Source organism: Panulirus ornatus, chromosome 59 (assembly GCF_036320965.1).
Source record: "Panulirus ornatus isolate Po-2019 chromosome 59, ASM3632096v1, whole genome shotgun sequence".
Lineage (NCBI taxonomy): Eukaryota > Metazoa > Arthropoda > Malacostraca > Decapoda > Palinuridae > Panulirus > Panulirus ornatus.
Window position 1 is genome coordinate 22,979,152 of NC_092282.1, and position 18,222 is coordinate 22,997,373.

General features: G+C 45.4%; 1 protein-coding gene across 1 annotated transcript in view; it reads left to right on the forward strand.

Moving 5' to 3' along the window:
* The window catches only part of Cad99C (cadherin 99C), a 175,790-nt gene that overhangs the window by 47,250 nt on the left and 110,318 nt on the right, over nt 1-18,222 (forward strand). Inside the window, exon 3 of the mRNA XM_071696412.1 lies at nt 2,264-2,326. Coding sequence (XP_071552513.1) covers nt 2,264-2,326 — 63 coding nt within the window. The remainder of the gene's footprint in view (nt 1-2,263; nt 2,327-18,222) is intronic.

An 18,222-nucleotide genomic window follows, 5' to 3' on the forward strand; every position in this document is an offset into this window, starting at 1 on the left:
AGTCAAGAGGTTCGCTGTATACATACGTGACATCGTAAGTCCGTCTGTGTTAATGTGACAGCCTCCATATTTGTGGTTATTGCTATAACAATGCTCACATTTCTCTTTATGACTTTAGTTAATTGCCTGTGTCCCTTTTGTTTCAATGTTTTACTTCCGTAGATATGTTTTCCACTGCATTGTTTTTCATGCTCTGGTTCTGTTCGTCACAGAAACTGCTTGCTGCTGCTGTACCCCCTCCCCGTCTAGTTTGTGGCTAGGCTCTAACTTGGTGTTTTGGCTTTTTTTTTTGTGGTTGAAGGATCTGTCGGACGCGCAGTAAAGAGCCTTCTGACCCTTGTTTTTCCTCCAGTCATTGTATTTCCCTTCAGCCCTGTATTTGCCTGGCTGGGCCTATGTTCCTGTATTTTCCTAGCTGGGCCTGTGGCCCTGTATTTGCCTAGCTGGGCCTGTGGTCCTGTATTTACCTGGCTTATGTAATGGTAAAAAAGTATTGAATTATTCCTCCCCCCTACACTTCTGAGAATACCATTTGATTGTTTTTTTGGGTGTTTATTGAAAATGGCTACATTCCTCACGTACCATTTGAAATCCTTGTGACCAGTTATTTTGCTGCTCAGCCTTCCACAGTGACATTATATCTAACACATAATTCTAGGAATGCCATATACTCGGAATGCCATTTAATTCTAGGAATGCCATTTGATTCTTGGAATGCCATTTAATTTTAGGAATGCCATTGAATTCTGGGAATGCCATTTTTCTTCTTGGTCCAGAAAAAAATTATCCAGAATAAATCATATTAGAAGCTGACTGGTCTTATCAACGACACGCTTGCTTATCAGTTATCAATGTTTTTAATTTGTTACCGTTCACTTCTCTACAAAAATTTGTTTCATAAGTTCTATTACTTTATGCCAGGTATTATCGATATCTTGTGGTCAGATAGACTCGTACCTTCCCAGTGTCCCAGATCACCCATGTGTGTGTGTGTGTGTGTGTGTGTGTGTGTGAGGGGCGTGATCAAGGACTTGTTTCCTTATGTGTTGGTTCTACCTTTGAATTATGATTCCTCGTCTGAGACGAGTGGAAAATCTTTAATGCTGTATGGAAATCTCCTCCTGGAGGGCTGTATATGCATATGTACACGAAATTTTGATCGTTCTCAAGCGGATGATGATGTGTGAGGTAGGATAGACGATAGTGATGAGGAGGAGGGGGTTGTCTGGATGTGGCGTTTACAGCCAAGCTCTCATGGTTATAATATGGATGGTTAGTTTACGATGGCTGAGAACTCTTAGATGGGTAGGTAGGGACCCTGCGAGGTACGAGGGGGAGTAGGGACACTATGAGGTACGAGAGGAGCAGGGACACTGTGAGGTACGAGGGGGAGCAGGGACGCTGTGAGGTGCGAGGAGGAGCAGGGACACTGTGAGGTACGAGAGGGAGCAGGGACACTGTGAGGTACGAGGGGGAGCAGGGACACTGTGAGGTACGAGGGGGGAGCAGGGACACTGTGAGGTACGAGGGGGAGCAGGGACTCTGAGGTACGGGGGAGCAGGAGGTCCTCTTTGGGATGCTCATAAACACAAACTTATAAACATAGTTTATATGTGAACATAGTTCACATATAAACATAGTTTATATATAAGCATATATTATACATTTTATTTCTTTATATTTCTTTTATATTTATCTTTTGTAATTCAAAGAATGTATGTCTATAGTTGAGCTAGAGACAAGAACTGACCTATATGCTCCGTACATAAATGATAACGAAACGAATTGCAATAGAATATGATCAATCTGAGAGAGAGAGAGAGAGAGAGAGAGAGAGAGAGAGAGAGAGAGAGAGAGAGAGAGAGAGAGAGAGAGAGAGAGAGAGATGTAAGTCCAGGTGCAAATGATTTTTACATGGAGATGTTGGTCAGTGTTGGAAGCAGCTTTTAAGTGACCAGGTCTTGAGAACTGGGCCACAGGCCAGTCAGTTACTACACTCATTACCTTTGTTGCTCTAGTAATAGTCATTTTTATGGGTGATTCACGGTGTGTCATTGGCCCAAGAAATTCTCTCGTACTCCCCACAGTTGGGTGTGGGACCTTACCTTACCTTACGTGTATCTTATAATGGGAGGTCTTCACCACCGCGACAGTCTCCAACCAAGCTGCCGTTCAGTCAGACTGTTGGAGGCTGCGGCCAGTAGGCTTAACCACCTCCATTATGTGGATTGCCTCATTAACTCCATATTTCCTTTCCTTGCAGTGTGTGACGTCACGTCCGGCCAGGCCATCATTATCTTGGACATCACCGAGAGCCTTGGATCACGTGAGTACTGATGTCATACTGCTGGAGGGGACTAAGGACTTGTGTTCTGACTGATGAGAGTCGGGAGGACTGGTAGGGTCCTTCCTGGGGGTCAGCAAGAGTAATGGTTGATGACCCAGGCTGGGGTCAGGACCATCGTGGAAGGGACAAGTTGTACATACTGGACGGCCGGGACCTGTCCCACGACACATTGTATTTCTCATGTCTTACTGATGTATAGACAACAACGTATTACTATAGATGTTGTGGATATATATATATATATATATATATATATATATATATATATTACTTATTCGTTATATTTGTCGCTGTCTCGCGCGTTAGCGAGGTAGCGCAAGGAAACAGACGAAAGAATGGCCCAACCCACCCACATACACATGTATATACATACACGTCCACACACGCACATATACATACCTATACATTTCAACTTATACATATATATACATACACAGACATATACATATATACACTAATACATAATTCACACTTGCTGCCTAAATTTATTCATATACGCCAACAGCCAAGATCGAACCCGGGACCCCTGCGTGGCAGGCGGGAGTGCTACCGCTAGGCTATGATCGCCCCAAATGCACTATATTCCTTGACTGTCAAAACAAGAAACATTTCAAAAAACAACAAAAATCTAGAACTGGCCAGAATAAAGCCGTTCTGTGCTGACTTTACATTGTCGGTGAGATTAGCGTAGAAGACGCGATAGCATTCTGTGTCTGGACACGATAATTTGTGTTTAGTATTTGCAAGAAGTCCAGCATAGTGTGACAAAGGCGGTGTTGAGGAAACCCATTCACAAGTCACTTGTACTCTGAGGAGACAGTGCGTCTAGCGTAGTCGGTAGCAACGTTGGTCAGATTGCAGTATGGCCTTCCCTACAGCATCACCAGATTAAGTGTAGTTGTTTTCGATACAAAGCTAGAGACACAGTATTTCCCGTAGACGTGTTCTACACGCAGTCACAGAAACATCTGTTCTTTACGGGTTCTACTCGTAGTCACAGAAACATCTGTTCTTCGTTTACATAGATGCAGTGGAGTGGGGGAGGCACGATATGGTTTATTATGCCCCTTTATCCTAGCCTCTAGTGATAAGTGGGGCATGGCCGCTGTAATTGCATCACTGATGGGACGTCCTGCTCCTGCTGTACCCAGCCAAGTTGACCGAGGTCAATATATTTACGGTAATGAGTCAGTGGAACTCCGGTTTGATTATGTTTGACTTTAGACGTCGTATAATGTGTTGTTGAGTGGAATGTTTATAAACACTTTGCTGAAGGACAAGTGGTCTTCACATGAAATTACTCTGTACCTCAGAAACTCTATTTCTCTGTCTCTTCCATTACGTGGTTCGGTCGTCCCTGATTTGAAGCATCTCGGTCAAAAGACCTGTCGTATTAGAAACACAAATGTGTCCCCTTCCCCTGACGCATATTCATCTTCATATCGTCCACAAATCTTTTTGAATAGATATATTACTCATGAGGCGACGTGTTCCTTTGCCATTCTACCTTTCTTTCGCTTTTCCGTTTCGTTGATACTGTAGTTGTGTCTCCTGCCAACACAGTAAGACTTTTCGGTTTTCTTTTCTGCCTTAGGTTCTCTCTGGCTTGTCAGTCTCCGTAAAAGTTTCTGAATCAGCCTCTCTCTCTCTCTCTCTCTCTCTCTCTCTCTCTCTCTCTCTCTCTCTCTCTCTCTCTCAGTGGTTAGTTTTCATTTTCTGCTCTTCCTTAAATCAAGTCATCTATATCGATCATTCGTTGTTTCAACAAATACACTCACACTTTGACAAATATTGCACTTGTCTCTTTCTTTCAAATCCTGTTCAATTGGTCTTGCTTGATCTAAGGCTCGTTTCATTACAGCTACCGTTGGAAACTCGTGTCTGGACGCGGCAGCGCGCACGTAGCCTAATGAAGTTTAATGCCTTGTAAAACTCGGTTTCTCCTTATTTTGCCTTTTCTAAAACCCTTAACAAATAGCCAGTTATCTTTGTTGACTCTGTGATTCCACTGTGAACACAGTAAGCATTCTTGATATGACCAGAACATATGATCCTCTTGAAAACCCCACATTATACATTTAGCTACGTTTGTCCCTCTGAAACTGGGATCCTGTTTTAGTGGTTGAGGATTCTTATATTTTGAACTGTTGCTCCGATTAATTTAAGGAAGGATTCGTCCTACTACACACTACTGTTCATGTTTGGGGTAACTCTACCAAGTTTCGAGCAGTTCGACAGTGTGAGGAAACATTCGTTCTTTTTCGTTCCTCTGTAAATATTGTTTGGGTTTCGGGCACCCGAGAAGTGAATGCTTGTGTGTCTCCGTCATTGGATACACCACGTCTTCCCAAGCAGGTGAATATCCTCAAATGATAAACAGTGTGACTGGTGACATTTGGATGGTGTTGTCCTCGTCTCTCCTGCAATCGCTGAACCTTGCACTAAGTCTTTAACTTCACATTCATTCTCCTAAAATCTACGACGTAGACCATTTTAAGAGCCAAGTTTTAAAAACTTTTTTTTGTTAATGACTAGAGCCATCTACATATGAATATTTAGGTATTGCTGTTGAAGGATGTAGGTTGAGTGGCTTGTGGAGCACTCATTATCCTGCTCCAGTCGAACTTTATGCATTGTTGAGTGACGATACGGGGTCTCGGCCTACGGTCTGCGGCCTGCAATAGCCTGGTTTTGTTCAGAGGGGCAACACAACAGCTTGGTCTCGGATTCAAGTAGCGGGTGAGGGGATAGAAAACATCGTACGGTAAGGCAAGGTCCCAGACCCCAGATGTTAGGGTAGAAGGCCTCCCAAACCATCGTAAGTATACGTAAGGTAGGATAAGGACCCAGATCCAGCGCTGGAGGTATTGGATCTCTTGGGTTTATATAGTGAGCTGCCTTAGTGCGTAATAGTGAAGAAATTTCCAGTTTTAATGATACAAATTTCGTGGGTGTTTTTTGTTTATTGATTATGGTCTGGTCTGCTTGCTGATGTAAACATACGATGCGTCATCATGGAATGTGGTGGTCGTCAACCTGTGGTACAGGTACTTTATGGTACGCCATGGGTCATCTTATGGTACATGTAACCTTGTGGAGGACGAGCTTAGGACAGGACCAAGGACGAAACGGTTGGTCGTGGAGGACGAGCCTGGCTGTGCACTGGCCAGGACAGCACCAAGAACGACACGGTTGCACAGCAACAACTGGTGGGTTGTACGGTAGCCAGGCGTAGTGTGATGGGTTGTACGGTAGCCAGGCGTAGTGTGATGGGTTGTACGGTAGCCAGGCGTAGTGTGATGGGTTGTGCGGTAGCCAGGCGTAGTGTGATGGGTTGTGCGGTAACCAGGCGTAGTGTGATGGGTTGTGCGGTAGCCAGGCGTAGTGTAATGATGGTGAACTTGTGAAATGTTAAATCGATACAGATTAGCAAAGGTGAAGAAAGACGGACTGTTATACTCAAAGTGTATTACGTTGGACATTCCAGTGAACCTCAAAAACCTGGAAACCTTTGGCTGAAATTTAGACCCACGATAGACTGATCTTATCTACTGTCTGGCCGCGGAGGTGAGGACAACATGGAAATAGAATGTAAGGAAAAAAAAGGATAGACGAAATGAATGTCAGGGAAGGCTATGGAGGGAGCGACATATATGGTTCTGGGAGAGAGTGAGTGGCTTGGGCGAGCGTCCTGTACCGTGGCCCATGTGGGCAGTGAAGGCTCGCACGGCTCCTCCCGTGTGTGTGTGTGTGTGTGTGTGTGTGTGTGAGCGGGTCCAAGGCGACCACTCTCACCTGCGGGGCTGGACGCGGTCACTGGCCACCCTCACTCCTCCGCCGCCGTGGTCAACACCACACATACACCATCGTTCGTGGAGGAGGGTTGGGGGTAGGGGGAGAGCCTCACGGGGAACTTTGCGATAAGAGAGAGAAAACTTTGTTTTGTCTTCAAGATAAGAAACGACAATACCGTTCAGAAGGTACGGCACGTCCGGTATAGACCAGACATCATAACGGCAACACCAGATGTCAGTAGTGAGGTGATACTGGCGTACTGGGATGTGATGCCTGGCCTCTGTTAGCACCGCATGGACGAGGGGTCGTGTGGAGGCGGTGGACGAGGGTCATGTGGAGGCGGTGGACGAGGGGTCGTGTGTAGGCGGTGGATGAGGGTTGTGTGGAGGCGGTGGACGAGGGTCGTGTGGAGGCGGTGGATGAGGGTTGTGTGGAGGCGGTGGACGAGGGGTCGTGTGGAGGCGGTGGATGAGGGTTGTGTGGAGGCGGTGGACGAGGGGTCGTGTGGAGGCGGTGGATAAGGGTTGTGTGGAGGCGGTGAACGAGGGTCGTGTGCAGGCGGTGGACGAGGGGTCGTGTGGAGATGGTAGACGAGGGTCGTGTGGAGCTGAGCTAGACGTATAACCTGTAAAGTAATATTCACGTAAATGTCACGAAGGAAGAAATATTCAGGAATACTTTTACGATATACCAGATATACAATATGGTCATGGTGAGGTGGGCGGGCGGGCGGGCGTAGTTTTCACTCTTGAAAGACAAAAGGAATGTCATCAGAAGGTCAGGATGATGTATACAGGACGGTGTGACTGACGTATGAGAGGCGCTTGTGATCCTGCTCTGGTGAGGGAGGGCTGCTGTGAGGCTGGCAGGATGTGTGTACAAAACTGTTTCTTGGTACGTGCAATTCCTTGTTCTCCTGGCAGACATAGCAAGCAAGACAGCACTACAATGGCTGTAATACCAGGAGAATATTACAGTAGCTGTAATATCGGGGAACACTACAATAGCTGTAATACCAGGGAACACTACAATAGCTGTAATACCGGGAACATTACAGTTGTAATACTGGACTCTGCCTGCACTAGGTTACATTGTGAGTGGAAAGTCACCTTTGACAAAGAACTTCTCACTCCAAAGGAGTCTACAGTCTCGTGCTACTTATTGTAGCGCAGCCTTGGGCTGCAGGAAGCTTTAGAAAAGGCCCTGGATAACAACACCAGGACTTTCATAGAAATTGGTCGTAAGTAATTATAGATAAAAGAATGAATTTATTTGGTCGTGACGCTTGGGTCCGACATGCGAAGCGTAGATCGCTGATGTAGTCTTATAGAAACTGGGAGTGAATGATTGATGAAACTGTTTCCAGCAGAGCGCTCTTTCCAGGAGGGTATTGTTGGAGCTGGTTTGGGGTTAGAGAGGATGTGGACGAGACACAACTCAGTGCCATGAGAATGGTATAAAGTGCGTAGTGGGTAGAGCTGGACGAAAGGCAAGTTTCTCATGCTGTGAGTTGGTGAGGTTGTTATTGCTGTAAATAAGCTTTTACGCACCGACCTCATCGTTTTCTTGTAATGACCCCAACAGTATCAATAAGCATTGTATTGTCAGACACACTGTGCAGTTTATCACACGTTATTCTTTGTAGGACATGAGGATTAAGGTGGCTAGACTATCGATGCACAAAATCAGTTTGGACAGGTCTGATGTGGCAAGGATACTGATGCAAGATTCGTTGGTATTAGTTCCTGTAGTGGTTAGGTTCGTGCCATTTATGGTACACTGACGAGTGATATAGTGGGTTATATCATGCAAGGTGTGCAAAATCAGGGGCGGATGTTGGGTTTCTGAGACTCTAGACTCTTAAAAACTGCATTAATGCCTTGAATAAGGTAATATATTATGGGAAAGATAACCGCAGTTGACATATTTGTTACCCTAGTTAACAAAGCTAATACACACAGAATATAGAGCAAGTAAAAGTTTTTAGCAATATTGACACCTGCATCAGTGCTTGTGAGGGGCTGGAGATGTAGGCGACCAAGGAGCTTGGTTTACAGGTTGGACCAGCACGATGCAGGTTGTGGCCGGCTGAGGTTGGGCTGCGGTGCAGGTGTGGTGGCTGAAGTTGGGCTGCTGTTCAGGTGTCGTCGAGGTTAGGCTGCGGTGCAGGTGTGACCGAGACTGGAACTTGGGCCATATACAGATGTGACCGAGGTTGGACCAGGCGGAGGTGTGACCGAGGTTGGGCCAGGTGCAGGTGTGACTGATGTTGAGCCAGTAGCAGGTGTGACCGAGGTTGGACGAGGTGCAGCTGCCGCCAGCAGCGAGGCGAGGCGAGGCTAGACACCTACCCGTTCGTCCGTGACTTTGAAGTTTATTTTCTGCCAATTAAAAGCCGACGCCCAACACCAACCTCACACTGACTAAACAACCTCACAGAGGCCCTGAACTCCACACTGAAATTACCATTGTGGACAGCCATCTGCTTGGAACTTATGATCATGTGCTTTGATGCTTGTTTATGTGTATTTTACGATGCTGGCCTTCATATCAACTGATCATTACTTCTTGAGAGATATCTCCCTCATCCAACGATAATGGGAGACCCTCGGTGATTTACGATTGAGAAGTGAAGGTCAGAATCGTTCATATGACATCAAAAGCAATCTGGAAAACTATCACCTAAAGCACTCCTAACCTTAGTCCTAACAAACCTAGCCATACCCAACAAACCTAACCTAGCCCAACAAACCCAACCTAACCTAACGAAACTCAACAAACTTAACCAAACCCAACAAACCTAACCAAACCCAACAAACCTAACCTAATAAACTTAGCCAAACCTAACAAACTTAACCAAACCCAACAAACCTAACCAAACCCAACAAACCTAACCAAACCCAACAAACTTAAGCTGATCAACAAACCTATCCAAACCCAACAAAACTAACCTAACCTAATCTAACCAGTGTCTAACGTTCGTTGGATGTTCGAAACGACAGTAATATCCTATGGTCCACTATGGCCAAATAACCCAACCCACGCCCCTAACCCCACAATGATGTTTGTAATATGTAACCTTGTTCGGACCTTGATATGATATGGCTGAAGAAGCTAACGATAGTATTACATTTTTTTTTTTTTTTTTTATACTTTGTCGCTGTCTCCCGCGTTTGCGAGGTAGCGCAAGGAAACAGACGAAAGAAACAGACGAAAGAAATGGCCCAACCCCCCCCATACACATGTACATACACACGTCCACACACACAAATATACATACCTACACAGCTTTCCATGGTTTACCCCGGACGCTTCACATGCCTTGATTCAATCCACTGACAGCACGTCAACCCCTGTATACCACATCGCTCCAATTCACTCTATTCCTTGCCCTCCTTTCACCCTCCTGCATGTTCAGGCCCCGATCACACAAAATCTTTTTCACTCCATCTTTCCACCTCCAATTTGGTCTCCCTCTTCTCCTCGTTCCCTCCACCTCCGACACATATATCCTCTTGGTCAATCTTTCCTCACTCATTCTCTCCATGTGCCCAAACCATTTTAAAACACCCTCTTCTGCTCTCTCAACCACGCTCTTTTTATTTCCACACATCTCTCTTACCCTTACGTTACTTACTCGATCAAACCACCTCACACCACACATTGTCCTCAAACATCTCATTTCCAGCACATCCATCCTCCTGCGCACAACTCTATCCATAGCCCACGCCTCGCAACCATACAACATTGTTGGAACTACTATTCCTTCAAACATACCCATTTTTGCTTTCCGGGATAATGTTCTCGACTTCCACACATTTTTCAAGGCTCCCAAAATTTTCGCCCCCTCCCCCACCCTATGATCCACTTCCGCTTCCATGGTTCCATCCGCTGACAGATCCACTCCCAGATATCTAAAACACTTCACTTCCTCCAGTTTTTCACCATTCAAACTCACCTCCCAATTGACTTGACCCTCAACCCTACTGTACCTAATAACCTTGCTCTTATTCACATTTACTCTTAACTTTCTTCTTCCACACACTTTACCAAACTCCGTCACCAGCTTCTGCAGTTTCTCACATGAATCCGCCACCAGCGCTGTATCATCAGCGAACAACAACTGACTCACTTCCCAAGCTCTCTCATCCCCAACAGACTTCATACTTGCCCCTCTTTCCAAGACTCTTGCATTTACCTCCCTAACAACCCCATCCATAAACAAATTAAACAACCATGGAGACATCACACACCCCTGCCGCAAACCTACATTCACTGAGAACCAATCACTTTCCTCTCTTCCTACACGTACACATGCCTTACATCCTCGATAAAAACTTTTCACTGCTTCTAACAACTTGCCTCCCACACCATATATTCTTAATACCTTCCACAGAGCATCTCTATCAACTCTATCATATGCCTTCTCCAGATCCATAAATGCTACATACAAATCCATTTGTATGTATATATATATATATATATATATATATATATATATATATATATATATATATATAATAATTGGGAGGTGAGTTTGAATGGAGAAAAACTGGAGGAAGTGAAGTGTTTTAGATATCTGGGAGTGGATCTGTCAGCGGATGGAACCATGGAAGCGGAAGTGGATCATAGGGTGGGGGAGGGGGCGAAAATTTTGGGAGCCTTGAAAAATGTGTGGAAGTCGAGAACACTATCTCGGAAAGCAAAAATGGGTATGTTTGAGGGAATAGTGGTTCCAACAATGTTGTATGGTTGCGAGGCGTGGGCTATGGATAGAGATGTGCGCAGGAGGATGGATGTGCTGGAAATGAGATGTTTGAGGACAATGTGTGGTGTGAGGTGGTTTGATCGAGTAAGTAACGTAAGGGTAAGAGAGATGTGTGGAAATAAAAAGAGCGTGGTTGAGAGAGCAGAAGAGGGTGTTTTGAAATGGTTTGGGCACATGGAGAGAATGAGTGAGGAGAGATTGACCAAGAGGATATATGTGTCGGAGGTGGAGGGAACGAGGAGAAGAGGGAGACCAAATTGGAGGTGGAAAGATGGAGTGAAAAAGATTTTGTGTGATCGGGGCCTGAACATGCAGGAGGGTGAAAGGAGGGCAAGAAATAGAGTGAATTGGAGTCATGTGGTATACAGGGGTTGACGTGCTGTCAGTGGATTGAAGCAAGGCATGTGAAGCGTCTGGGGTAAACCATGGAAAGCTGTGTAGGTATGTATATTTGCGTGTGTGGACGTGTGTATGTACATGTGTATGGGGGGGGGGGGTTGGGCCATTTCTTTCGTCTGTTTCCTTGCGCTACCTCGCAAACGCGGGAGACAGCGACAAAGTATAAAAAAAAAAAAAAAAAAAAAAAATATATATATATATATATATATATATATATATATATATATATATATATATATATATATATATATATATATATATATATATATTCTTTCTTTTTCTTTTCTTTCAAACTGTTCGCCATTTCCCGCGTTAGCGAGGTAGCGTTAAGAACAGAGAACTGGGCCTTTGAGGGAATATCCTCACCTGGCCCCCTTCTCTGTTCCTTCTTTTGGAAAATTAAAAAAAAAATAATGAGAGGGGAGGATTTCCAGCCCCCCCGCTCCCTCCCCTTTTAGTCGCCTCCTACGACACGCAGGGAATACGTGGGAAGTATTCTTTCTCCCCTATCCCCAGGGATATATATATATATATATATATATATATATATATATATATATATATATATATATATATATATATATATATATATATATATATTAGCGTCTTGCATAAGTCCATATACGTATGTTTTAGTCGGCTCTGTTCATTTCAGTTCAGATCATTTCAAGTGTTCAGTGTCATGATCATATATCACAGAACTGTTGTGAATGACATATACAAGGCCATGTCTACTGATCTTTATAGTCTTTAAGTAAACACTGGAGTACAAAAGGCGAAATGCATTCCTAATGACGATGGGCCGATGCGCCTGCGGGTAAACAGTGGATGCGACTGAGCAATCTGATGGCGAACATTCCCCTTCTTACTTCACCAGTATTTCCCACGCTGAATTACTGATCGAACGGTAGTCCCACCGCTACTGTATTCCTGTATGTTATTACACTTCAGCTGAAGACTATCATAAGAATTGATAAGTACTTTACGAGGTAGGAATGAAAAAAAAAAGTTTTGGCAGCATTGGGGCATTTATTATTATCGCTGTCTTTATCTCTTGTTGTGACTATTCGGTCCTGACTGCCTCATTAAGTAATGTCCTGTTGTGGTATCCACTGTTACCTGTGTGTGTGGTAGGATCCACTGGTTGTGGTACACCACGGGAACAATGGTACTACCCTCCGTGGTGTGGCAGTTAGCGTTCCTGACCGTGACGCATACACGGGCTGCAGTCAACCCAGCTGTTCATACACCCCTAGGGGTTGGTCGATAAAATGGGTACCTGGTTCAGGCTAGAATATATATATATATATATATATATATATATATATATATATATATATATATATATATATATATATATATATGTATATATATATATATCTTTCTTTCAAACTATTCGCCATTTCCCGCATTAGCGAGGTACCGTTAAGAACAGAGGACTGGGCCTTTGAGGGAATACCCTCACCTGGCCCAATTCTCTGTTCCTTCTTTTGGAAAATTAAAAAAAAAAAAAAAAAACGAGAGGGGAGGATTTCCAGCCCCCCCGCTCCCTCCCCTTTTAGTCGCCTTCTACGACACGCAGGGAATACGTGGGAAGTATTCTTTCTCCCCTATCCCCAGGGATAATATATATATATATATATATATATATATATATATATATATATATATATATATATATATATATATATATATATATATACTTTGACGCTGTCTACCGTGTTAGCGAGGTAGCTCAAGGAAACAGACGAAGGAATGGCCCGACCCACCCACTTGCACATGTATATACATAAAAGCCCACACACGCACATATACATACCTATACATTTCAACGTATACATACATATGCATACACAGACATAAACATATATACACATGTACATATTCATACATGGTGCCTTCATCCATTCTACCGCCACACATGAAATGACTCCCCCCTTCCCCCGCGTGCGCGCGAGGTATCGCCTGGAAACGACAACAAAACGCCACATTCGTTCACACTCAGTCTCTAGCTGTCATGCGTAATGCACTGAAACCACAGCTCCCTTTCCACATCCAAGCCCCACAAAACTTTCCATGGTTTACCCCAGACGCTTCACATACCCTGGTTTAATCCATTGACTGCACGTCGACCCCGGTATACAACATCGTTCCAAATCACTCTATTCCGTGCACCCCTTTCACCCTCCTGTATGTTCAAGCCCCGATCGCTCAAAATCTTTTTTACTCCGTCTTTCCACCTCCAAGTTGGTCTCTTTCCCTCCACCTTTGACACATATATCCGCATTGTCAGTCTTTCCTCACTCATTCTCTCCATGTGATCAAACCATTTCAATACACCCTCTTCTGCTCTCTCAACTATATTCTTTTTATTACCATACATCTCTCTTACCCTTTTATTACTTACTCGATCAAACCACCTCACACTACATATTGTCCTCAAACATCTCATTTCCAACACATCCACCCTCGTCCACACAACCCTGTCTATCGCCCATGCCTCACAGCCATAGAACATTGTTGGAACCACTGTTCCTTCAAACATACCCGTTTTTGCTCTCCGAGATAACGTTCTCGCCTTCCACACATTCTTCAACGCTCCCAGAACCTTTGTCCCCTCCCCCGCCCTGTGATTCACTTCCGCTTCCATGGTTCCATCCGCTGCCGAATCCACTCCCAGATATCTAAAACACTTCACTTCCTCCAGTTTTTCTCCATTCAAACTTACCTCCCAATTTACTTGTCCCTCAACCCTACTGAACCTAATAATTTTGCTCTTATTCACATTTACTCTCAGTTTCCTTCTTTCACACACCTTGCCAAACTCAGTCACCAACTTCTGCAGTTTCTCACCCGAATCAGCCACCAGCGCCGTATCATCAGCGAACAACAACTGACTCGCTTCCCAAACCCTCTCATCCACAACAGACTGCATACTTTGCCCCTCTCTCCAAAACTCTTGCATTCACCTCCCTAACAACCCCACCCATAAACAAATTAAACAACCATGGAGACATCACACACCCCTGCCGCAGACCGATATTCACTGAGAACCAATCAATTTTCTCTCTTCCTACTCGTACACATGCCTTACATCCTCGATAAAAACTTTTCACTGCTTCTAACAACTTACCTCCCACACCATATACTCTTAATACTTTCCCCAGAGCATCTCTATCAACTCTATCATATGCCTTCTCCCGATCCATAAATGCTACATACAAATCCATCTGCTTTTCTAAGTATTTCTCACATTCTTCAAAACAAACATCTGATCCACACATCCTCTACCACTTCTGAAACCACACTTCTCTTCCCCAGTCTGATGCTCTGTACATGCCTTCACCCTCTCAATCAATACCCTCCCATATGATTTCCCAGGAATTCTCAGCAGACTTATGCCTCTGTAATTTGAACACTCACTTTTATCCCCTTTGCCTTTGTACAATGGCACTATACAAGCATTCCGCCAATTCTCAGGCACTTCACCATGAACCATACATACACTGAATATCCTTACCAACCAGTCAACAACACAGTCACCCCCTTTTTTGGTAAATTCCTCAGTAATACCATCCAAATCCGCCGCCTTGCCGGCTTTCATCTTCCACAAAGTTTTTACTACCTTTTCTCTGTTTACCAAATCATTCTCCCAGACCCTCTCACTTCGCACACCACCTCGACTAAGACACCCTATATATGCCACTCTATCACACACACACACACACACACACACACACACATATATATATATATGTATATGTATATATATATATATATATATATATATATATATATATATATATATATATATATATATATATACATATATGTATATATATATATTTATGAGATGGCCTTAATTAGAGCCTCAGTTTCCTGTGCCGTCTCATCTGACATTAAAAAAAGGAAATCCTGTGGTTGTGTGATGCCATTCGTTCGATTGGCTAATGGCAGTGAAAGGCTGTTAAGTGTGGGCTTGGGTGATTGGCCAAAACTGTCGGCCAGATATAACCACGGAAGGTATAATAACGGACGCCGCAGTAGCTTCATTACCCTCTTTAGTCGTAGTAGTCTCCGTTGCCCAATTGCTACAGTCAGCGCAGTAGTTTCAGTAGCGTTTTAGTAGCCTCAGTGGTGAGAGTAATCTCTGTAGTCACATTGGCCTCTGTAGCCACATGTATTCTCAGTAGCCTCAGTATTCATATGCATTCTCAGTAGCCACTGTAGCCTCAATAGACATAGTTACCTCAGTAGCCACAGTGGCCTCATTAGACATAGTTACCTCAGTAGCCACAGTGGCCTCAGTAGTCATAGTTACCTCAGTAGCCACAGTGGCCTCAGTAGACATAGTTACCTTAGTAGCCACAGTAGCCTCAGTAGACATAGTTACCTCAGTAGCCACAGTAACCTCAGTAGACATAGTTACCTCAGTAGCCACAGTAACCTCAGTAGACATAGTTACCTCAGTAGCCACAGTGGCCTCAGTAGACATAGTTACCTCAGTAGCCACAGTAGCCTCAGTAGACAAAGTTGCCTCAGTAGCCACAGTAGCCTCAGTAGACATAGTTACCTCAGTAGCCACGGTAACCTCAGTAGACATAGTTACCTCAGTAGCCACAGTAGCTTCAGTAGACATAGTTACCTCAGTAGCCACAGTAGCCTAAGTAGACATAGTTACCTCAGTAGCCACAGTAGCCTCAGTAGACATAATTACCTCAGTAGCCACGGTAACCTCAGTAGACATAGTTACCTCAGTAGCCACAGTAGCCTCAGTAGACATAGTTACCTCAGTAGCCACAGTAGACATAGTTACCTCAGTAGCCACAGTATTAGTAGCCACAGTAACCACAGTAGCCTCCGTAGCCACAATAACCACACAGTAGCAGTAGTAGTCCTACATCACACCTGTCATCTACTGCCACACCTGTGGCCCCACAACACACTTGTTATCCACGGTGCACTTGCGGCCATGAGATACATCTGTCATCTGCTGAACACCTGCGATCCTGTAGCTTACCTGTCGTGTGCTACACATGTGTAATCCTCCAGCGCACTTGCCATCCGCGGCCCAGTAACACACCTGTATTTGTGGTCCATCAGCACACCTGTCATCCATGATACACCTGCGGCCCAATAGCACACCTGTCATCAGCGGCACACCTGCGGCCAGGCAGCACACCTGTCATCAACGGCACACCTGCGGCCCAGTAGAACACCTGTCATCTGCGGCCCGGTAGCACACCTGTTATTCATAGCATACCTGTGGTCTGGTGGCATACCCGTCATCTGCGGCACACATGCGGCCCTGCGGCATACCCGTCATCTAATGGCGCAACTGCGGCCCTGCGGCATACCCGTCATCTAATGGCGCAACTGCGGCCCTGCGGCATACCCGTCATGTGCGGCACACCTGCGGCCCTGCGGCATACTCGTCATCTGCGGCACACCTGCGGCCCTGCAGGAGGAAGTGGCGGGATCCTACTGCACACAGCGAGTGCCTGGGAGGGGTGGGGGGGGCCGCACACGCGCGCGCGCGCGCCCCACGTGACGTGAGGGACCTTCCCCGGCGACCCGGTGGTGACCCGAGGCGCGCTGACTTTCACCATGGGTCATGGGCCTCCCACCTCACCCTCACACCTCCACCATCCAGGCTTCTGTCGCCCCAGTGCCTCTCCTGTTCAGGGTTCCCCACCTCTACTCCACTGTCCAGGGCTCCACACCTCTACTCCAGTGTTCAGGGTTCCACACCTCTACTCCACTGTTCAGGGCTCCACACCTCTACTCCACTGTTCAGGGCTCCACACCTCTACTCCACTGTTCAGGGCTCCACACCTCTACTCCACTGTTCAGCGTTCCACACCTCTACTCCACTGTTCAGGGCTCCACACCTCTACTCCACTGTTCAGGGCTCCACACCTCTACTCCACTGTTCAGGGTTCCACACCTCTACTCCACTGTTCAGGGCTCTACACCTCTACTCCACTGTTCAGGGCTCCACACCTCTACTCCACTGTTCAGCGTTCCACACCTCTACTCCACTGTTCAGGGCTCCACACCTCTACTCCACTGTTCAGCGTTCCACACCTCTACTCCACTGTTCAGGGCTCCACACCTCTATTCCTCTGTTCAGGACTCCACACCTCTACTGTTCAGGGCTCCACACTTCTACTGTTCAGGGCTTCACACTTCTACTATTTAGGGTTCCACACCACTACTGTTTAGGGTTCCACACTCTACTGTTCAGGGCTCCACACTTCTGCTGTTCAGGGTTCCACACTTTACCGTTCAGGGTTCCACATCTCAACTGTTCGGGGCTCCCCCCACATTGCAGCTGTTTAGGGCTCCCACACTCACACATCTCAACTGTTCAGGGGCCTCCCTACCCCGCACATCTTAACTTTTCAGGGCTCTCCCATCGCCAAAGCAACAGTTCAGGATCCCCCCACCCTCACACCACAGTTGTTTAGGGCTCCACACCCCCACACCACAACCAAGGTTTCCCACACCTCAACTGTTCAGGGCACAGATGTTCAGCGTTATAATGGCTTTTCACCTGTGTGAACCTTCATGTGGGTGAATGAATAACTCTCTAAGATAAAAGTCTTTTGACAGTGTGAACATTCCTTTGGATTCTACATTGTCTAAACAGTATTGTGTAACGCTGCTTACCCCCTGCAGTCAAAGATCGTAAGACAATGGGAACATTCATGTGGCTTCTCACCTCTATGAACACTCATAGGCTGGTACAGATTGCTCCAATAGGAGAATGTATTTTTGACACGGTGAACACCGATATGGGTTTTCCCCCAAGAAAAACTATGTACTGTAATGAAGTACTTCTTTGGCAACGTAAACATTAATATGGCTACTCTCTTAGATGAATGTTTATGTAGCTCATGAAAATACTCTC